General features: G+C 40.6%; 1 protein-coding gene across 2 annotated transcripts in view; it reads right to left on the bottom strand.

Annotated features, from left to right (window-relative positions):
* The window catches only part of XDH (xanthine dehydrogenase), an 897,187-nt gene that overhangs the window by 796,333 nt on the left and 77,453 nt on the right, over positions 1-23,401 (bottom strand). For both annotated transcript variants that reach the window (XM_082252550.1, XM_082252549.1), the window contains exons 10-17: positions 19,126-19,218; positions 17,990-18,141; positions 16,865-16,958; positions 15,234-15,343; positions 13,062-13,246; positions 11,034-11,208; positions 2,847-2,936; positions 215-384 (exon numbers count right to left, since the gene is read on the bottom strand). In XM_082252550.1, the coding sequence (XP_082108676.1) occupies positions 215-384; positions 2,847-2,936; positions 11,034-11,208; positions 13,062-13,246; positions 15,234-15,343; positions 16,865-16,958; positions 17,990-18,141; positions 19,126-19,218 (1,069 nt within the window). The remainder of the gene's footprint in view (positions 1-214; positions 385-2,846; positions 2,937-11,033; positions 11,209-13,061; positions 13,247-15,233; positions 15,344-16,864; positions 16,959-17,989; positions 18,142-19,125; positions 19,219-23,401) is intronic.

Below are 23,401 nucleotides of genomic sequence, written 5' to 3' on the forward strand. Positions count from 1 at the left end.
TATTACGTTGTAATATTATCCATAGAAAAATTTCTTAAAGTAGTAATTTTTTATTTGTTTTTATGCAATAAATGTTTGAGTGTTGATGAACAATCTAAACATCCTCAAGAGGTCAACGAGATAAAAAAATTTGTGGACGCCTGACCTAGAAGAAGATATGATAGGTAATAACAAGTACAGTACATTCTCAGGTTCAACACAATTCAGTGCTTACATTATTTTAGCATGCGCTTTGGTGCTGGTTATCAGAGCCAAATACAGCTCATTTTCATAATGTGGGATGTCATCGCAGTATACAGCTTCTCCCGTTGCCTGTTTCATGGCTGAGAGGTGCATTATGGGGCGTCCCACAAAATCCTCTGGGTCCTGCCCTGCTGGAATCTCCTGAAAAGAAACCACTTTTAATGATACTTTTCCAGCATTCTGGCTAGGATAAGGCAGACTAATACAGGGACTAAGGGATGAGTTAGGTGGTTTCGCTGCAACATAATCAAAATTATTATTTGAAAGTTCATAGAAGCACAAAGTGCACAAACTGTAAATGTAACTCACCGAGGTGTTTAGGTGATACTTGCTTGATTTAGGGTGTTGGTAGTTTAGGGCAGTTTAGTTTATTTCATTGTATTTCTTTATTTTTTTTTTTGTGCAATAAATAAATATTTCTATACTGCTGCTTTATTTTTTATTTTTTTACTTTTTGTTTGCTTTCTGTTTTTTTTTTCTGTTAGAAAAAAGTGAGGAAAACCAGTGTCTGTTTTTGGTCCCTAAATATCCAGGATAGTTGAAAAGAGCTTCTGTAACCCTCAAGAGCCATTACAACTCCAACACTCCCCTAAAAACTACCAAAAACAATTTTTACTATTTCATTGCCTCCAACACAATTTACAAAAATTGCAAAATGTTGCCAAAATCTTCCTATTTACACTAAAATTTTAGAGAGTTGAAAACTCTCAATTCACTCATTCCCACCAGGAGTACTGTCAAAAGAGAATGCACATTGATCAAACATTTACTGCAGGCAAGTCTTCCTGGTGCACATATTTTAAATTACAGTGACTGATTCAGTTGCAGTTAATATTTGGTAATTGTCAATACTTTTTAAATATGCCCCCAGGTGTGGCCTAGTCTGAGTTAGTAAATGGCTTTGCCAATCTTGATGGAACTTGGTCACTTAAAGGGTGTGATTTAAGAACATAAAGTGTATGTAAACCCAACATTTCATATTCCTGATATGCTGTACCACGTACTTGTATGAACAAGTATCCTGTTTTCTTTGTATTGCTTCTGTAGCATCCTCTAGTGTGCAACTAGTGTAGGTAAATTTATTTTGTTGACTCATGGTATTTGTGTGAGTCTGTAATTGGGCTGGGTTACTCCAGGTCAGGCTGGAGGCCTCCACAAGGCAGGTCTCTGGTGCCCCCCCCCCCCCGGTTCTAGAAGCTTGGAGAGGCTTCTGAAAGTTAGTGTGCGGAGGGTAGGAGGTCCTGATCTGCCTACTTGAGGGAATATGGCCAATCCCCAGGCAGAAGGCACTGGCAGGGTGGCTGGGTCATCCCTTAAATATGGTGGAGCCTTAACAGCAAGGGAGTCGGGTGGAAGATGGATTGCTGAGGTTGCTGTAGTATGGCCTGGGAGGGGACCTTGGGCCTGGGCCTCCTGAGGATAGGAAGGAGAGGAAGCCTAAGAGAGGTATCTCTATTACCTCTGGGTCCTGTTCAGAAGACATCCTGGCTGGCATGGGAGGATCTGGACAGATGTCTTGCCCTGTGCAGCAGGAAGCAAAAGACAGTGCGAGTACCTCAGCATACCCAGAGGGCATACAAGGGGAGAGACTGCCAGACGTAGCATACTTTCCAGGGACAGCACTGTGCTAAATCCCAATTCCTTGTCCTGGGGCATTCTTCAGAGCAGCCCAGTGGGCTGGTAGTCAAAGCCGCCAGGCGGGCTGGTAGTATTTGCAAGCATCAGAACTGTGTGAGGTTCCATTGAGGAGACACGATACTCCTGCATACAGTTTGCTACTTTGTGCGAATACACTAAAGGGGACCAAGAGCTCCTGGTTCGTAAAGAACCTTGCCACTGACCAAAGAGACAGATTATTCTGGAGGGAGTACAGTCCAGGAACTTCATTTTTGTGTTCATAGAGAAGGAAGTTTGTCCCCATCTGTTGTTCTTCAAGTCAAGTTGGGCATCCCTTAACCCCCGATACCCTATCAAAGGCATTTTTTCCCAAGAAAAAAGCATAAACAAGCTTGTGAACTGAATTCTTGTGCCTAAGTGCAATTTGGAAATGCATGATGGCTGGCTTTGCAGGAATAGTGGGATTCAATATCCAGTAGCTCCTGCGGGGGTAGTGCTACACTTCCTTTGTGTGAAATCCCTGGTGTCCCTGCCAGTCTCTCTGCTTTCCTATTAAAAACTGACCACACTAAGCATGTTTTTTATGTCAAAGCCTAATTAAACAAGCTGAAGTTAGAAGCTGATTGGCTACAAGGCACAGCTGCACCAGATTTTGCACTCTCTAGTTTTTGTAAAACAACCCCTCTGTGCTCTCTTGCAATGATCAGACTTGTCCTGACACACCTCCCCTGCACAGCATTTCACTGTGAAGTTCAGTGTGCTGCTGTGTCCCCTCCCCCAGCTCTTATGCAGCCAAGAACCGAGATTATGAGATAATTTATGAAAAAGGGGAAAAAATTTATTGTTTTTTTAAAATCTCTACACACATGTTTTGCCTTTCATTTCTATGTTAAACTGAAAGAGCGTGAGGGTTTACAATTACTTTAACATTTTCAGTTTCTTAGAACCTCTCACTACACACGCTGCAGAATACTCAAATATTTTACCTGAAACAGATGCACGCTAGACAGTTCAGTTTTGTGGAACAGCTCAGTGGCACTTTCGTAGTTCAGAGGAACCATCTTTTCAGTATTGTTCTAAATCAAGAAAATCAGAAATAAAATGTCAGTTATGCCACTTTTTCTAAAAAGCTTTTACACCAAGATCTACTTGAATAATTACCACCCAAACTAACCTCAAAAATAAGCTCTTAACACTTAGCTCCTAATACTAAACCAATGATCCCATAACATATAACCTCCTCCAAACATTTCCAGTCAGTGTCTTTCTTGTTCCGTCTACGCATACAGCATTTTTGAACCTTTTTAGGTTCAGTCTGAATTTCTGATTACAATTGCATATATCATTATTTTACCAATTCATATCTGTATACCCCTATGGTCCAGCACAATAAATTTTTAATAAACAGGCAAAAAATTTGGGGGAGCATACCCATGTATTTCCAAAGCTGCTGCAGCTATGAACCAAAAGACATGTATATTAAAAAAGAATAGCGCGCAAATGCAAAAGAAATTACTACCAAATCTGAAGAGAGTCCATAAATAAAAATGGGGGTTTGGTCCCACCATATGGCCATATCGTGCTCAAGCCCACTACTGCGTCAAAGTACCCCATTATCAGTGGGTCCTACACTATCCATGAAAAAGAGATGAATCCAGCCCTTCTAACCCTTGGAGACAACACTCCTTGCTGGGAAAAATGTGCAAATGCACTACAGGGGACTCCTCCTATATCCATTTGATGGTGGACACTGATTGAGTACAGGTGTATGTGGGGGGTGGGGAGGGCTGCTCAACCTCGATAGTCTGGTCAGACCGAATACATAATAAACAGGCAAAAAATTTGGGGGAGCATACCCATGTATTTCCAAAGCTGCTGCAGCTATGAACCAAAAGACATGTATATTAAAAAAGAATAGCGCGCAAATGCAAAAGAAATTACTACCAAATCTGAAGAGAGTCCATAAATAAAAATGGGGGTTTGGTCCCACCATATGGCCATATCGTGCTCAAGCCCACTACTGCGTCAAAGTACCCCATTATCAGTGGGTCCTACACTATCCATGAAAAAGAGATGAATCCAGCCCTTCTAACCCTTGGAGACAACACTCCTTGCTGGGAAAAATGTGCAAATGCACTACAGGGGACTCCTCCTATATCCATTTGATGGTGGACACTGATTGAGTACAGGTGTATGTGGGGGGTGGGGAGGGCTGCTCAACCCCGATAGTCTGGTCAGACCGAATACATAATAAACAGGCAAAAAATTTGGGGGAGCATACCCATGTATTTCCAAAGCTGCTGCAGCTATGAACCAAAAGACATGTATATTAAAAAAGAATAGCGCGCAAATGCAAAAGAAATTACTACCAAATCTGAAGAGAGTCCATAAATAAAAATGGGGGTTTGGTCCCACCATATGGCCATATCGTGCTCAAGCCCACTACTGCGTCAAAGTACCCCATTATCAGTGGGTCCTACACTATCCATGAAAAAGAGATGAATCCAGCCCTTCTAACCCTTGGAGACAACACTCCTTGCTGGGAAAAATGTGCAAATGCACTACAGGGGACTCCTCCTATATCCATTTGATGGTGGACACTGATTGAGTACAGGTGTATGTGGGGGGTGGGGAGGGCTGCTCAACCTCGATAGTCTGGTCAGACCGAATACATAATAAACAGGCAAAAAATTTGGGGGAGCATACCCATGTATTTCCAAAGCTGCTGCAGCTATGAACCAAAAGACATGTATATTAAAAAAGAATAGCGCGCAAATGCAAAAGAAATTACTACCAAATCTGAAGAGAGTCCATAAATAAAAATGGGGGTTTGGTCCCACCATATGGCCATATCGTGCTCAAGCCCACTACTGCGTCAAAGTACCCCATTATCAGTGGGTCCTACACTATCCATGAAAAAGAGATGAATCCAGCCCTTCTAACCCTTGGAGACAACACTCCTTGCTGGGAAAAATGTGCAAATGCACTACAGGGGACTCCTCCTATATCCATTTGATGGTGGACACTGATTGAGTACAGGTGTATGTGGGGGGTGGGGAGGGCTGCTCAACCTCGATAGTCTGGTCAGACCGAATACATAATAAACAGGCAAAAAATTTGGGGGAGCATACCCATGTATTTCCAAAGCTGCTGCGGCTATGAACCAAAAGACATGTATATTAAAAAAGAATAGCGCGCAAATGCAAAAGAAATTACTACCAAATCTGAAGAGAGTCCATAAATAAAAATGGGGGTTTGGTCCCACCATATGGCCATATCGTGCTCAAGCCCACTACTGCGTCAAAGTACCCCATTATCAGTGGGTCCTACACTATCCATGAAAAAGAGATGAATCCAGCCCTTCTAACCCTTGGAGACAACACTCCTTGCTGGGAAAAATGTGCAAATGCACTACAGGGGACTCCTCCTATATCCATTTGATGGTGGACACTGATTGAGTACAGGTGTATGTGGGGGGTGGGGAGGGCTGCTCAACCTCGATAGTCTGGTCAGACCGAATACATAATAAACAGGCAAAAAATTTGGGGGAGCATACCCATGTATTTCCAAAGCTGCTGCAGCTATGAACCAAAAGACATGTATATTAAAAAAGAATAGCGCGCAAATGCAAAAGAAATTACTACCAAATCTGAAGAGAGTCCATAAATAAAAATGGGGGTTTGGTCCCACCATATGGCCATATCGTGCTCATCTCTTTTTCATGGATAGTGTAGGACCCACTGATAATGGGGTACTTTGACGCAGTAGTGGGCTTGAGCACGATATGGCCATATGGTGGGACCAAACCCCCATTTTTATTTATGGACTCTCTTCAGATTTGGTAGTAATTTCTTTTGCATTTGCGCGCTATTCTTTTTTAATATACATGTCTTTTGGTTCATAGCTGCAGCAGCTTTGGAAATACATGGGTATGCTCCCCCAAATTTTTTGCCTGTTTATTATGTATTCGGTCTGACCAGACTATCGAGGTTGAGCAGCCCTCCCCACCCCCCACATACACCTGTACTCAATCAGTGTCCACCATCAAATGGATATAGGAGGAGTCCCCTGTAGTGCATTTGCACATTTTTCCCAGCAAGGAGTGTTGTCTCCAAGGGTTAGAAGGGCTGGATTCATCTCTTTTTCATGGATAGTGTAGGACCCACTGATAATGGGGTACTTTGACGCAGTAGTGGGCTTGAGCACGATATGGCCATATGGTGGGACCAAACCCCCATTTTTATTTATGGACTCTCTTCAGATTTGGTAGTAATTTCTTTTGCATTTGCGCGCTATTCTTTTTTAATATACATGTCTTTTGGTTCATAGCTGCAGCAGCTTTGGAAATACATGGGTATGCTCCCCCAAATTTTTTGCCTGTTTATTATGTATTCGTTCTGACCAGACTATCGAGGTTGAGCAGCCCTCCCCACCCCCCACATACACCTGTACTCAATCAGTGTCCACCATCAAATGGATATAGGAGGAGTCCCCTGTAGTGCATTTGCACATTTTTCCCAGCAAGGAGTGTTGTCTCCAAGGGTTAGAATGGCTGGATTCATCTCTTTTTCCTGGATAGTGTAGGACCCACTGATAATGGGGTACTTTGACGCAGTAGTGGGCTTGAGCACGATATGGCCATATGGTGGGACCAAACCCCCATTTTTATTTATGGACTCTCTTCAGATTTGGTAGTAATTTCTTTTGCATTTGCGCGCTATTCTTTTTTAATATACATGTCTTTTGGTTCATAGCTGCAGCAGCTTTGGAAATACATGGGTATGCTCCCCCAAATTTTTTGCCTGTTTATTATGTATTCGGTCTGACCAGACTATCGAGGTTGAGCAGCCCTCCCCACCCCCCACATACACCTGTACTCAATCAGTGTCCACCATCAAATGGATATAGGAGGAGTCCCCTGTAGTGCATTTGCACATTTTTCCCAGCAAGGAGTGTTGTCTCCAAGGGTTAGAAGGGCTGGATTCATCTCTTTTTCATGGATAGTGTAGGACCCACTGATAATGGGGTACTTTGACGCAGTAGTGGGCTTGAGCACGATATGGCCATATGGTGGGACCAAACCCCCATTTTTATTTATGGACTCTCTTCAGATTTGGTAGTAATTTCTTTTGCATTTGCGCGCTATTCTTTTTTAATATACATGTCTTTTGGTTCATAGCTGCAGCAGCTTTGGAAATACATGGGTATGCTCCCCCAAATTTTTTGCCTGTTTATTATGTATTCGGTCTGACCAGACTATCGAGGTTGAGCAGCCCTCCCCACCCCCCACATACACCTGTACTCAATCAGTGTCCACCATCAAATGGATATAGGAGGAGTCCCCTGTAGTGCATTTGCACATTTTTCCCAGCAAGGAGTGTTGTCTCCAAGGGTTAGAAGGGCTGGATTCATCTCTTTTTCATGGATAGTGTAGGACCCACTGATAATGGGGTACTTTGACGCAGTAGTGGGCTTGAGCACGATATGGCCATATGGTGGGACCAAACCCCCATTTTTATTTATGGACTCTCTTCAGATTTGGTAGTAATTTCTTTTGCATTTGCGCGCTATTCTTTTTTAATATACATGTCTTTTGGTTCATAGCTGCAGCAGCTTTGGAAATACATGGGTATGCTCCCCCAAATTTTTTGCCTGTTTATTATGTATTCGGTCTGACCAGACTATCGAGGTTGAGCAGCCCTCCCCACCCCCCACATACACCTGTACTCAATCAGTGTCCACCATCAAATGGATATAGGAGGAGTCCCCTGTAGTGCATTTGCACATTTTTCCCAGCAAGGAGTGTTGTCTCCAAGGGTTAGAAGGGCTGGATTCATCTCTTTTTCATGGATAGTGTAGGACCCACTGATAATGGGGTACTTTGACGCAGTAGTGGGCTTGAGCACGATATGGCCATATGGTGGGACCAAACCCCCATTTTTATTTATGGACTCTCTTCAGATTTGGTAGTAATTTCTTTTGCATTTGCGCGCTATTCTTTTTTAATATACAATAAATTTTTACTATTCTGCAATGGCCTGTTTATTTGGTAATAACTTTTATCACTTAAGGCCCGTACACACGTGCAGATTGTCGGCCGAAAAGTTTCGGCCGACGACCGATCGGCCGATTGTAGGCTTGTAATGCCCCGTACACACGTGCAGATCGTCGGCCGACCGATCGGCCGTCTTTTGTCCCCGGGCTGTCGTGTCTGTTGAAAAGTGCAAAAGACTGCACAAGAATTTTGTCCGCCGACTACAGCCGACTGCAGAAGTGATGTCATGTGATGGTTAACTTTCCCTGTGTTTTTTCTTTTCTGAGCATGCCCAGTCTTGCAAATCTGCTGTCTGTCGGCCGAATTCTGTACTGACTGACGAACAATCGGCTGCTCTGGTGTCGGCATACAAAAATTTTAATGCTTGCACGACAGATTCTTTTCGGCCGAAAGTGCGCTGTCGGCTGTCGGAAGCATCATACTAACAAGCCGAAAATCGGGTAAGTAATACATACACTGTTTTTTGTAATCAAATTATTTTGTTATTTATTCTTTTATGAAATGTTATAAAAAAATTAACAAAATAAAATACACACTTTTTTTATTTTGATCAGTGTTAGTTTGAAAAAAAATGTGTTACTATAGATAAAATATAAACTTTATTCTATCACTTGTCCTGTATGAAATAACACTAAAACTACTATTCTGATACAAAGCAAAGTTGCAAAATAAGTGTACTTTGAAAGCTTTTTGGGAGTGTGTCTACAAAAATTTGAAATACATTTCCAACCAAAACTTTTTTTTTTCTTTTAGCTTAGATAGGGGGGTAGAACCTGTCTCAGGTTTTCACTGCTAACCTCAGATTCCTTTTATGTATGTGTTTCTTTTGCAGAATTTTCTTCACTTACTGTCTGGTGAAATAGTTTTTACCACGGCAGAAAGTCCTACCCAAAATAAAATTGAGCCTTAAAGTAGCATTCCAATCAAATTCTAACTATACCTAAACCTGCTCCTAACCCCATTCTAAGCCTATTTTAACTATCCTATGAAGAAAAGATGTCCATACTATTCTGAGGACACTCTGATCCAGTCACATGATTGGCTCCCAGCACTGGCTTCAACCCAACAACGGATGCCCTATAGTAAGCCTATGGATTACATATTTTGCATAGGCTCTGCAGGCATTGCAGCTGATCTCTCCTCTTCACTTGAGCCAGACGCTGGAGAGATCATGTGAATGGCCAAAGCACCCTCAGAACATGTAAGTCTACACATCTTTCCTTTACAGGGTAGTTAGAATTGACTTAGAATGGGAGTGGGAGCAGATTTAGGTAAATCGGCTGGAATTCTACTTTAAAGTAATGCCAAAAAGGTGTTTCCTGATTTTTTTTTCTTTTATTTAATGAAAATTATATTTGTTTCCTATTAAATTCTCATTCAATCCATTTTCATTCAATCAATTTTTTGGGCACAATCTAATAAAGTTACATAGTTACATAGTTAGTGAGGTTGAAAAAAGACATCAGTCCATCCAGTTCATCCTATGATGTGTGTGTGTGTTTGCTTTTAACCGTACATCGTATACCCCTGTATGTTGTGGTCTCTAAGGTGCCCATCTACTAGTTTTTTGAAACTATCAATGCTCCCTGCTGATATGACTGCTTGTGGAAGAGAATTCCACATCCTTACCGCTCTTACAGTGAAGAACCCCTTACGCACTTTAAGGTTAAACCGCCTTTCCTCTAGTTTTAGTGAGTGGCCACGTGTCTTATTGTATCTCCTTTCTCTGAATAGTTTGTTCCTTATGCTAGGGTCGCCAGTACAGTATTTGTACATTGATATCATATCCCCCCTCAATCGTCTCTTCTCCAGAGAGAATAGGTTCAGTGCTTGTAGCCTATCCTCATAGCTGATGTCCTCCATTCCCCTAATCATTTTTGTTGCCCTTCTCTGGACTTTCTCCAGTTCCAGCACATCCTTCCTGAGGACCGGTGCCCAGAACTGGACAGCATACTCCAGATGTGGCCGGACCAGAGTCTTGTAGAGCGGGAGAATAATCTCTTTATTTCTGGAGTGAATCCCCTTTTTTATACATCCCAGTATTCTGTTGGCTTTGCTTGCAGCAGCTTGGCAGTGCATTCCACTGCCAAGCCTGTTGTCTACCAGTACCCCCAAGTCCTTTTCCATCCTAGACTCACCCAGAGGTTCCCCCCCTAGTGAGTAGCTTGCTTTCTGGTTTCTGGCCCCCAGGTGCATTACTTTACATTTTTCAACATTAAACCTCATCTGCCATGTAGTTGCCCACCCCGTTATTTTGTATTTAAGTGAAAATTGTACAAGTAAAAGGGACACCCCTACACATTGGAAACTTATTGATCCTCTTCTATGGTTTCCTATAGAACCTGACCTAATAAAAAATGTTATTAAGATTGATCAAAAAATGCCCACATTTCACAGATATAGGCATATTAATAGACATGTCCATAGCGAAAAAATGTGTTTCATTGCTTTTCGATTTGTTCATTTTGTTATTCAGTTTCATTAAATTTGGTTGATTCATTCAACTCGTATTCAGGGTTCATATTCGGAATTCATATTCATAATTCGTTTTATGTCTTTTTCGAATTTTCTTTGAATATATACAGATTTTTTCAAATCGAAATGTTCAAAAAAATACATTTTGAATCAGTTGAAACAAAATGTTTTTTTTTTCCATTCGAACACTGCAAAGTAAACAAACAAAAGAAAAATCTTCATCATATGATTACAATGACTCTTTAAATCATCTTTGGCTTAACAAAAATAGCATTATTTTGAAATGGTACTTTAATAACACACACAGTCTTTGATTTCAGAAATATGGTTACAGTTTGAATTCAAATGGAATTCAATGTAAAATTTGATTCAAATTTAAATTTGAATTTTGGCAATTCGGACGAATTTCATTTTTTTATTCGGAGCATTCGGTAAACTTCATTTATATTGTAATTCAGGTATTCGGACATATTCAAATCTCCAGATAAAGAAAAAATTGTCTTAATATTTATTTCGGAACTAAATGAACCGCACATGTCTAGTCAATAGAATTATCATATGAGTTGCCTGAAATGTACATAGGTCTCCCTCAGAGAGTTTGCTTTTCAACTCTAAGGAAAAATGGCCATGAATTTGCACTTACATTCCCAGTCAAATCTTGTTCCAGCTTCTGCAGAACAGTGAGATAAAATTTGAAGAAAAGGCTGAGAGTTAGCGTCTGTCGAAATTCCACCATCCCGCCTGGAGCACTGGGGGACAGCGTCATCTCTTTGGACAGGATGCAGCAAGCATCTTGTAGCAAGCTATCATTCCATTCCCTGCATGAATAGAAAGGTGATTGGATTAGGAGAAATCTTTTGCCTGCTACTCTTTACCTCTTTACACAGTTTTGGTAGCTCAAACCCATGTGCACACCAGGGCTGCACTACGCAAGACCGTACAATCAACATGTTCTGATATTTTGTGATGTGTTTAACAGAGAGCAGTTAGAGTAATGCTCAAAACCTGCCAAACCTCTTATTTCATTTGGATACAGTTAGCAAAGGTTAGAGCCCCAGTTTTTATTGTTATCTCTATTGGAGAGTCAATAGTCTTTGACACAGTTTTTGTATAGTGAGGTAGGGTTAATGCTGTCTGTGCTTTCTTGTCCCATTAACAATTGAGCTCTCTATTTCTTGTATGAGTTTCACAAGCACAAGAAGCGAGGAAAGATCTGCTCAATGGGGTCACATGCAGATATATAAATCCTGACTAAAATGTTAGCTCTCCTTCATATCCCTCTATAGTGAGTACTTGTCTCAATCCAGAGCACTAAGGGTAATTTCTGTCTGCTGCCTTATTCCTCTGCTAACAGCATGAGTCACTTCTGACAAATTTTCCTGACACCAAGAGAAAAAAGGTGACGGGAGGGAGATCCAGCTGATTGACAGCCTCTGTTCTTTACCTGTGTACTGTGTGAAGGGAAGTGTGTCGCTTACCTCTAATCAGATATCAGATCTCTCCTCACTGTTATAACTTCAGGTCCCTGCCCACTGCTTTTCAGAGCTGAGAGATCCTGTGTAAATTCAGTGCTTTGAATGAATGTAGGGAAAATATGGCTGCTGATAGACAGGTGCAACTTATGTAGGAGGATTTGGTTAAATTTCTGTGTATCATCTGGGGGCCAGTCACTTTACTGGGTATATGTGAGGGTGTACAACCACTTTAACCCCTTTCCACCCATGCTATAGCCAAATGATGGCTACAACGCGGGCTTACTTTGCCGGGAGGACTTCTATTGACGTTCTCCCATGTTCACACTTCCCAAACGCCCCCTGCAGTGCGCGGACGGTGCACTTCATGATTGGAATCAGTGTCCTGATTATCAATGCAGTCCCAACAGTGCCCACCAATGTTGTCAATCAGTGCCCACCAGTGCTGTCAATCAGTGCCCACCAGTGCTGCCAATCAGTGCCTCCTCATCAGTGTCACCTAGCAGTGCTGCCTACCAGTGCCTCTCAGTCATACCTATCAGTGCCCATCAGTGCCACCAATCAGTGCAACCTAGAGCCCATTAGTGCTGCCTATCAGTGCCCATTAGTGCCACCTATCAATGCCCATCAGTGCTGCCTAACAGTGCCCATCAGTGCCACCTATTATTCCCATTAGTGCCACCTATCAGTGCCCATCAGTGCTGCCTCATTAGTGCCTATCAGTGCTGCCTCATCAGTGCCCATCAGTGCAGTCTATCAGTGCCCATCAGTGCAGCCTCATCAGCACACATAACTGAAGGAGGAAAATTACCTGTTTGTAAAGAAATTTAACAAACTTTGGAAAATCTTTGTTTTTTTTCAAAATTTTTAGCAAAAAAAAAAAAGAAACCCAGTGGTGATTAAATACCATCAAAATAAAGCTCTATTTGTGTGAAAAACAATGATAAAATTTCCTAAGGGTACAGCGTTGCATGGCCGCGCAATTGTCATTCAAAGTGCAACAGCGCTGAAAGCTGAAAATTGGCCTGGGCAGGAATGGGGTAAATGTGGCTAGTAGCCAAGTAGTTAAGTTGGGCTTTAACTGAAGTGTGGTGAAGTAAAATGACTGTCTATGCTTAATTCCGAGCCTGTATGTGGCCCTTGAGGGCTTTACTGGACACCCATCATCTGAATAGACTATGTGATCTGCATTGTGTTACCTCCCAGCTAGTTCTTTGCAGGTATCTTTTGCCAGGATAGTGACCGGTGCCATCCCTCCATAGCTAAGCTGGATCTTTTCCACCTGACGGCTGTCCTGTTTAAACTCCACCATCATCCCAGTGGTGACAATGGCAATGTCGTCCTCCCGCCGCGAGGCTTGTTTGAAGGCAGAGAAATATTGCCACTGTAAAACCATCCAATCAACTGTCAGTGAGACTTTAATAAATTCATTACCATCACAGTGAGAAACATAGAACATGTTTAATGAAGGATGTTCATGTCATTTTTGGTTGGTGACTTTCATTTCAATTCCATCATACATCAAGTTTTTTTCAAACAAAAAAAAAATTCCCAGGACTACCCGCAAGTATCTCTAAACCCAATAATTAAAATATTTACAGTATATTACAGCATCGATTTTAGCAGAGGGAAAGGGGACCGTTTTAACAGTAATTAGGGTTAAGCCCAAAATTCCACTTTAAACCCCTCCCCTCTGGCCACACAAAAATATGCAGCCACATGGAAGTGGGCTTTTTTCCGGGGTGCCCCATATATGCGTATCTCCATTTGTGCTGGGGGGTGCACCACACACCGTGCTCCTAGCATAGAGATCAGGCTCTTACCAAGATCCCCGGGTCACCTAATTGTTATAATAGCCTGTGATTGGCTACCACAGTGATCAGTCACTGTAGGCCAACCCTTGTGTTTACTTCCTCTTCTGAATGAATCTTTGCAGAAGAGGAAATGTAAACAAACCAGAGTGTGTAAAAAAAAAAAAAAAAAATCTAATAAAAATAAAGAATAAATGATAAAGAAAAAAAAAACAAGATCAAGGTTTGCCAGGGTTGGTGTTAGGGTCAAGGTCGCAGTCAAAGGTTATGGTGAGCATATTTTGGGTAGAATTAAAAAAAAAAAAACATTTTTTTTAAAATTAGTATTAGTGTCAGTTATTGTTAGTGTCAGTGTGTTTTAGGCAGGATAAAAAAAAAAGTAACAATGTGCACTATTGTCTCTGGGCTGTACTACGAGTACAAACAATACCAAACATACATATTTTTGGTACCGCTGCAATTGTCAGGAGAATTTATTTTTGGTTTTACTTTGGTGCTAAGGTATGATAATAGCAGTATATTTCTTGCTATGTTTTTTTTTTTTTTTTTTTACTATTTTGGGCCAGTTTTTCATAAAAAAAAAAAATTACTATTTTGGGCCAGTTTTTCATTAAAAAAAAAAATGAAATCAGAAGATATCCGTTACCATTTACCACCAAATGAAAACCCAATTTGTCCTGAAGAAAACAATATAATCCACCTGGATACACAAAGTAGTTGTTTGAAGATATGTACAGTTTTACTAACACATGTCTAAGTTGAAAAATTGTACTTAGGCATTAGGATTTTTTTTTACCCTTAGGTGTGAAGGGGTTAAGGTCATACATACTAAATAGTTAGTAAATATAACACATACAGCGTGAGATTTACTAAAAATGGTGCATTCAGAATCTGGTGCAGCTGTGTATGGTAACCAATGAGCTTCAAACTTGAGTTTGCTCAGTTAAGCTTTGACAATAAAACCTGGATGCTGATTGGTTTCTATGCACAGCTCAGAGCTGGCCCAATACATTGTGCTGCCTGGGTCCAAAACGGATGTCTGACGTCATTGCGCACATCAAGATCACGTGAGGGACGTTCCCCGGAGGAGACACTCCGCTTCATCATACTCATCAGTTTGCACTACAGGCGGCAGTATGAGATGGGGAAATGACATCCGTAAAACCGCTGGAAAATAAATCTTGGACATCAATTTGCTGCCCCTCTCCAAGTGCTGCCTGGGTCCAATGGACCCAACGGGACCCATGGTAGGGCCGGCCCTGGCACAGCTGCACCAGATTTTGCACTCTCCAGTTTTAGTAAATCAGCTTACTGATTCTTATTTTAGCTACTTGCCCACTTACATGCAATAAGAAGGTAAACACTAAATAGGGGGTCAGATACATTTAGGAATTTAAAATACAAACACAATTTGGGTCAGATTATACACAACTCAGATTCAAATCTCAAAACATAGAACACCTCACATAACGGTCAGTACCTAAAAATCCACCCAGAAAATAGTTGTTGAATTGTTTAGTTGTCAAGGTGTTTGGGGCAAATGTGATTCACACAACTGACCTTTTGTGAGTATGGGATTTCAATAGAGAGAAGGATCTCCTGAGGTTTTAATATTGTTTTTCTGTATCCGGCAAAGAAATTTTCATCCATCTGTACAATCCTTTCATTGTCTGCAAATACAGTTTTATGAGATGTAAGAGGAACTGACAAAGGCTGTACTGAGAGTCACACTTTTCTGTCATATGAGGGGCACAAACTGGCAGCTGAAAATATTAGGATATAATGACTGTGCCTTGAAAAGAAAGAACTAATTTTAAAAGGCTTCAGTCATCACATAGTGCAGTACACAATGGATATGCCAATTTCATGGATGGAATCACTTTTGTGGACAGACGGAGAGTAGGAAATACAAATACTCCAATTTGAACAGCTTGTATAACCTGAACTAAGTCTGTTACATACTATACAATTTCCATTGGTTCTACAATGCTGACCATGAAAATACCTTGATCATCTGAAACCTGCTGACAGAAGAAGTTATTTCCAGTCATAAACTTGTGATAGAAGTCATCCAGACCAGCTATTTAAAATGCATCTTCTTGTGCTGAACCTTTTTTTTTTTTTTAGTTTTGGATAGAGTAGTAGAGGGTAAATGTGGCTACATGAATTTCTGTTGAATTAAACTTTGTTAAGATGTATTTGGCAATCTTTCATGTTTGTTCCTACCCTACCCTACTGTAGCCATGATGAAAGGGGAGTGTTGTTGCCACAGAAACACATTAGATGTTCTATGTTTTGAGTTAGCACTAATATTAAAAGATTTTGGACTCTTAGGCTACATGTTCACTAGCCAACCCTGACCGTGGGAAAACGCAAAATGCGGCAAAAATGATTTGCATTTTCCCATGGCCATCGGTCAAAATGTCCCTATCCTGAATGCAGATCTTCCACCTTCAGGAGAAGGAGGTTTAACCTCACTTATATGCAGAAGCTCCTAAATTCTGTTAAAAACCTATGTGTATATGGACACATTGGCTTTTATGAAGTTGGGTTTAGACACTTTGGCAAAAAAGCGCCATAACCTCTTAAACTAAAACTGCCAGGAGCTACTAGTGTACATTAGGCCTTAGGGGTTGATTTATTAAAGTGGAGAGTGCAAAATCAGGTGCAGCTGTGCATAGGAGCACATCAGCTTCTAACTTCAGCTTGTTCATACAAGCTTCGACAAAAAACAGGAAAGGAAGCTGATTTCTATACAAAGCTGAACCAGACTTTGCACTCTCCACTTTTAGTAAATTAACCCTTTAAGCCGGTCATAGACAGTTAAAATTTTGGCTGGTTCAACAGGGACCAGCCAATATTCCAACCATATATGGGCAAGCTGAACGTACCCAAGTTGATCTATTGATCAACTTGGGTACAACCAGTCTGTCAGATTTTACATGCAATTATTGCTAGTGGCTATTGTAGCTACTAGAAATGATCACTGTGTTCTCCCTGCAGAAGATCATTTTTTCTCCCCTCCATACAAGGTAGGCAGTATTGGGAGTTATCTATACATGCCTTCATCTTCTCCATAGGCTCCAACTACCAATCTAATTCAGAAGTTTAATCTGACTACTAGTTTATTGGTCCAGTCAACAGATGGTGGCTGGTATTGTCCCAGTCACAGACTGAATTCTGATTGGTACCTTGAGAGATGAGGTGCAGTTTGCTGCTGCTTGCCATGAACACTGGGTTCAGGTCAGAAATCGGACTGGCCGTCATGATATTTCCTCCAATAGCCTATAAATGACCACCATGGAAAATAAACAAGTGTCAAATCAATGCAAATACTATATAAAACTATTAGAGATTATATAAGGAACACAAAAGTATTGAAGCCAGAGGGTCAACGTGACAGACAGAAAACTAGCAACTTCAAAAGGAGGTCAGGAATGGCAGCCCCCATATTTCAAAAAGTCTAAACAGTAAACCTGTAAACCATTTCTTTCTGCAAGAAATAGTTTAAAAGCAACAGGCATAGGCTTACAAAAGCTGGAAAAGCTCAAGTCTATGGGTATGCGCTAGTATTGCATTAGAATATTTCACTGGAGCCTCAAAATGTCTGGTAATGCAGGGGTTGTGCATATTTGGAAAAAAAAATAAGGGGGTGGGGGTGGAAGCCGCATAAGCAACACATGTATAGAGAAGAAGAAAGAAAGGTAAAAAAAGGTAAGACCAACAGGAAGGAGAAGACAGGACCAATATGGAAAGTAACTATAAGGCTGGGTTCACACTTGCTGTGGCCTCAGCTCACAGCAGAGGGTCCGGTGCGTTCCTGTACACCGATTCAAGTGCGAATCAGGTCCGAATTTCTGCCTGAATTTGCATCTGATTCAGAGCCAAAGACGCACAGGACCCTTCTTCAATCCGGGCACGCTCTCCTGTCATGTGAATTGGATGCAAGGAAACATGAGTGGTCTGCACAGAGCCCTAACCTCAACCCTTCTGAACACCTTTTAAAATGAATTGGAATGTCAATTGTGAGCTAGGCCTTCTTGTCCATCATGAGTACATGACCTCACAAATGCTCAGTTGGATGAATGGGCACAAATTCTAACAGACACATTCCAAAATGTTGTTGAAAGCCATCCTAGAAGAGTGGAGGCTGTAAAGAATGGGGGCCAACCCCATACTAATGTTCATGGATTGGTTTAATGGTGAGGTATTCACAAACGTTTGTTCATATTGAATATATGCAGACCATTCAAAGGTGCGTGGGACCTAGTCCTAGCTTTGCATGTTTGTGTTCATAGCTTTGTGCACATCCTTACAGCAACATTACGGATCTGCTGCCCAGCAAACCACCTCAGCTGCTCCAGTACAGCGCGGAACACTTCTGTTTTGTAGGCTGGAAGCTCTGCAACTGCTTTTTGAAGGACCTCACTAATCATGATCAAGGTACATGATGCGCCGAAACAAATGCCTAGAAAAGAAAGCACAAATAATTGATTGTACATATAGTTTGCAGGAAAGCCTGAAACTTAAATAAAATCTGATTAAAAAAAAACTTGACCTGTGCTGTCACACGTTATTTACTACCCCATACCTCAAAGTATTACTCCTGTTTTCTCCCAGCAGCTGAACAGAGGGTTCCCTCATATAAGGTCAAAATTAAAAACCAATATATTAAAGTGGTTGTAAACGTTGAAGGTTTTTTACCTATATGCATTCTCTGTACTACAAAAACCTCTCTGGATGCAGCCCCAGCCCCGTCTTATATTTACCTGAGCAAGATCTCGATCCAGCACTACACCCAGTTGCTGCAGTTCTCTCTGATCTTTCTCTGCTCATTGGACGTTGAGTCAGCAGCGGAAGCCAGCGGGGGCTGTCAATAACAGCCAGTGAGCAGAGAGCAGGGGGAGGGCAAAGCCTTGCTGTGTTTGTCAATGGACACCTTAGTTAGTAAACGCAATAACTTTTGCGCAAACCAATCAAAATACGCTGATTAAGATTTTTTTTACCAAAAATATGTAGCAGAAAACAAATTGGCCTAAAATGTTAATAAAATTTGATTTTTACATTTTTTTTACGCTCTTTTTTTATTTATAGCGCAAAAGATAAAAATCGCACAGGTGATCAAATACCACCAAAATAAAGCTCTGTTTGTGGGAAAAAAAGGACATCAATTTCATTTGGGTACAGCGACGCACGACCGCGCAATTTTCCGTTAAAGTCACGCAGTGCCGAATCGCAAAATAGGCCCTGGTCTTTCAGCAGGAAAATCCTCTGAGGCTTAAGTGGTTAATCTAATGCTCAAGATGTCAACAATTGTGTCTGGAAACTTTAGTTATTTGAAAAAATGACAGGGAGCTAGGAAAGTTTCTAAAACTTTCAACTTTTATAATTCAGTCACCAGTTGTTTTATAAGAACAGGCTCCCTTCCAGGAAAATCAAATGTATTACTTACCATCCTGGGTGTGCTCAACCTTATTTAACTCTGGAATCCAGCTTGGGGAGATAATCACTGGGTACCGCAGGTTTTTGAACTTGGTCTCAATACCTGAGAAGAATAACAAATTAGTCACATATGACACAAGAATTTTAGATAAAGACGTTTCTGCATTTTTTAATGTTGGAGCTGAAACAGCCTTTTATTGTCAAATAATGGTTTATTGCTAAGGGTTAGATTGAAGACAGAAACATATTGTTTATGCCACTGTGTTGCAAATTCATTACAAAAAAATTGATTAGAATTAAGCAGATTTCCAGTAATGATTCCTGGGAGATGTATGAAAACAAACAGCCCTTTTAAAAGGACTTCTGGGTTCCTTTAAATTCAATGATGGTAGTCAAAATTCCTTGAATGTATAAAATTGAGTCTAGTTGAAATGTTACTAAACCCAAAACAGTAAAATCTGTCTGTGTATGCAGTAAAGTATTCTTGTTATACTAACTGGACCTGGAACCTAAGGGGGTTAATCCTTTGCATTGCATAAAGAGGCTGTTTGATCCTGTCTCCTCTGATGATCTCCTCCTTCCACTGTCCCCAATATAAGTATTTCCTGGTAATACAGAGCCAAGGGACAGGCTGCACATGCTCAGTTTGGTATGTAATGCTAGAGATTTTTTTTTTCTTTTTTTTTCGGCGGGTGCATGTGATCAGTACAGGGCAGATCAGCACAGGGCCAATCAGCACTGTCCAGATAGAGGGTCACAGAAATCACAAGACTGTATGATGTACATAATTTAAATAATGTATATCATCATAAAATAATTTCTTAAACCTACGAGATTCAATTTATATTCATAGAATTATAATTACCATCAATGAAATGTATATTAAAGTGGAAGTACAGCCTAATACCTTAAATTCCCCCCTGCAATCCTTAATATGAGAGGAATTCAGGCTTATGTAGCAAAATGAATAAAATCCCAGGTTTTCTACCTTTTTTTTGCAGTTTTCAGTGCTGATAATTCCTCTTCCTGCTCCAAGAGAAGCAAGTGGGTGTGGTTACTGAAAGCTAGTGACATCACTTACAGGGAGGGGCCATGTTCCTGTGTAGCCAGTGGGCGTATACAGAATGGGAGGAGCTGATCATAGGTTTCTGCCCAGTGTTCTCTTGTCAGTAAGAATGCATTGTACATCCTAATTCATGAGAAAATTAGGAAATAAAAAAAGATCCATCCACACAGGGGACGGGGAGGGGGGCACATATACAGTATAGCTGTGATGGGCTTTGAATGAAGACTCCCATAGGAGAAGGAAGCTGGACACAAGGGGAGGGGGGGGGGGAACTGTCAGTGTAGTTGGAAGTGCTCGGGGGTCTCAGCTCAGTCTACAATGATCATAGTACAGGCAATCATGCTAAGTCTACGTTTCCACTAGTGCGACTATTCAAAGGCACTCGTTCCCATCTATGTGACTTTGAGACTCAGCGACTTTAAAAGGTACCTGCACTACTTTGCGTCCTTTCAGTTCTGTTCCGTTTTTTGGAACGGAACAGAACCCTATTTTTTCTTCCGTTTAAAAAACGGAAAGGATGCAAGATTAGATGTCAGGGGTGTCATCCGCTGACATCCGCAATCCCATAGACTTACTTATGTGAAAGGGGCCTTTGTCATGTTGAAACGAAAAAGGTAAATGTATTTTATTGGGATTTTATGTGATAGACCAACACAGAGTGGCACGTACAGTAATTGTGAAGTGGAAGGAAAATGATAAATGGCTTTCAAATTTTTTCACAAATAAATATCTGAAAAGTGTGGCATGCATTTGTATTCAGCCCCTTTACTCTGATACCCCTAACTCAAATCTAGTGGGACCAGTTGCCTTCAGAAGTCAACTAATTAGTAGAGTCCACCTGTGTATAATCTAATCTCAGTATAAATACAGCTGTTCTGTGAAGCCTGTGAAGAGGTTGTTTTAGTGAACAAACAGCATCATGAAGGCCAAGGAACACTCTGACAGGTTAGGGATAAAGTTGTGGAGAAGTTTAAAGCAGGGTTAGGTTATTAAAAAAATATCCCAAGCTTTGAACATCTCACTGTGCACTGTTCAATCCATCATCGGAAAATGGAAAGAGTATGGCACAACTGCAAACCTACCAAGACATGGCTGTCCACCTTAACTGACTGCCCCGGCAAGTAAAGCATTATTTCAGAGAAGCAGCCAAGAGGCCCATGGTAACTCAGGAGGAGCTGCAGAGATCCACAGCTCAGGTGGGAGAATCTGACAACAGGACAACTATTAGTTGTGCACTCCACACATCTGGCCTTTATGGAAGAGTGGCAAGAAGAAAGCCATTGTTGAAAGAAAGCCATAAGAAGTCCTGTTTGTAGTTTCCGAAAAGCCATTTGATGGACACATCAAACATGTGGAAGAAGGTGCTCTGGTCAGGTGAGACCAAAAGTGAAATTTTTGGCCTAAAAGCAAAATGCTATGTGTGGCAGAAAAGTAACACTGCACATTACCCTGAACACACAATCCCTACTGTGAAACATGGTGATGGCAGCATCATGTTGTGGGGATGCTTTTCTTCAGCAGGGACAGGGAAGCTGGTCAGAGTTGATGGGAAGATGGATACAGGGAAATCTTAGAAGAAAACCTGTTAGAGTCTGCAAAAGACTTGAGACTGGGCAGAGGTTCACCTTCCAGTAGGATAACAACCCTAAACATACAGCCAGAGCTACAATGGAATGGTTTGGATAAAAGCATATTCAGGTGTTATAATGGCCCAGTTAAAGTCCAGACCTAAATCCAATTAAGAATCTGTGGCAAGACTTAAAAATTGCTGTTCACAGATGCTCTCCGTCCAATCTGACAAAGCTTGAGCTATTTTGCAAAGAACAATGGGCAAAAATATCACTCTCTAGATGTGCAAAGCTGGTAGAGACATCCCCAAAAAGACTTGCAGCTGTAAATGCAGCAAAAGGTGGTTCTACAAAGTATTGGCTGAATACAAATGCACGCCACACTTTTCATGTTTATTTGTAAAGAAATTTGAAAACCATTTATCATTTTCTTTCCACTTCACAATTATGTACCACTTTGTGTTGGTCTGTCACATAAAATCCCAATAAAATACATTTATGTTTTTGGTTGTAACATGACAAAATGTGGAAAATGTCAAGAGGTATAACTACTTTTTCAAGGCACTGTACATCATAACTAAATTTCATTCCTATTTGCCTAACACTACCACATACTGTATCTACATGGTCATCTTAGATAATTTTTTGTATGTTTCAAATGTTTCATTTTTACATATGCTTTTTATTTCCTAATTTATAGTGATTTTTTTTAGATTTCAATATATAATGTGGACATCTATGTAACTATTAATTGCATGATTTATTTTTTCATTTAATCATGAATTGCGTGTATTACTTTTCTTGAGCATAATTAATATTTTTCTTTTTTTTTTATGGGCATTGGAAGATGTACATTTTTTCATTTTTGTATATATGAACTGATTTTTTGTTTTCTTGGGGCTGAATGCCATTACATCATGACATATTCAAACGTATATATTTATTCTACAGCACTAATATTACTGTCATTTAATGTGACTGTTTTCCTTTTTTTTTTTTAATAAAGATCTTAGTTGATTGTACACTAAGTGGAGTGCCTAGCTCTCTTTTCTCTCTTATAACATGTGATGTTTGGAGAGGACTGATGCTGAAGAGGGGTGATTAATACTCGATTCATGTGCCATATGATTTTTCCATGCTGATGCTTGCCTGATGACTGGGGAGAATTCCTGCAGACCAGAGGCAGTGTTTGGTTCATATGCTATATGACTTCTCTTTTTGTAGAGGGTCATATTTTTCCCAGTAAGCCGTTTTGGGTGAAGCACGATGGCACTGGCAGAGGTCCATTAGTAGTAGAATGCACATGAGGAGTTTGTCATCACTTGGACTGTATCATTATTTTTCTTAAGGCGTTGTTTACTTTGCTTCTATATATAGAGGACATTTTGCTTTTAATGCACAGTTTATTTATTGTGGTGTCACCATATATTTTTGTGTATTCACATTTAAGAATTATTCACTTAGCGTGTGCTATATCAGGGTTTATTATTCTTCACTTGTTCAATTTAATATATTTTAATTTATGATTAGCGCAGCACTTTTTGGCAATTACCATCTATAACATTTGTAACATGTGCCCCAATTTGAAGATTTCCCCTCACTTCCTGTTCCAGTGACAATATTAAACATTTTGTATTTTCCACCCCTTTATT

Source organism: Pelophylax lessonae, assembly GCF_965119305.1.
Source record: "Pelophylax lessonae genome assembly, chromosome: 3".
In the NCBI taxonomy this organism is placed as follows: Eukaryota; Metazoa; Chordata; class Amphibia; order Anura; family Ranidae; genus Pelophylax; species Pelophylax lessonae.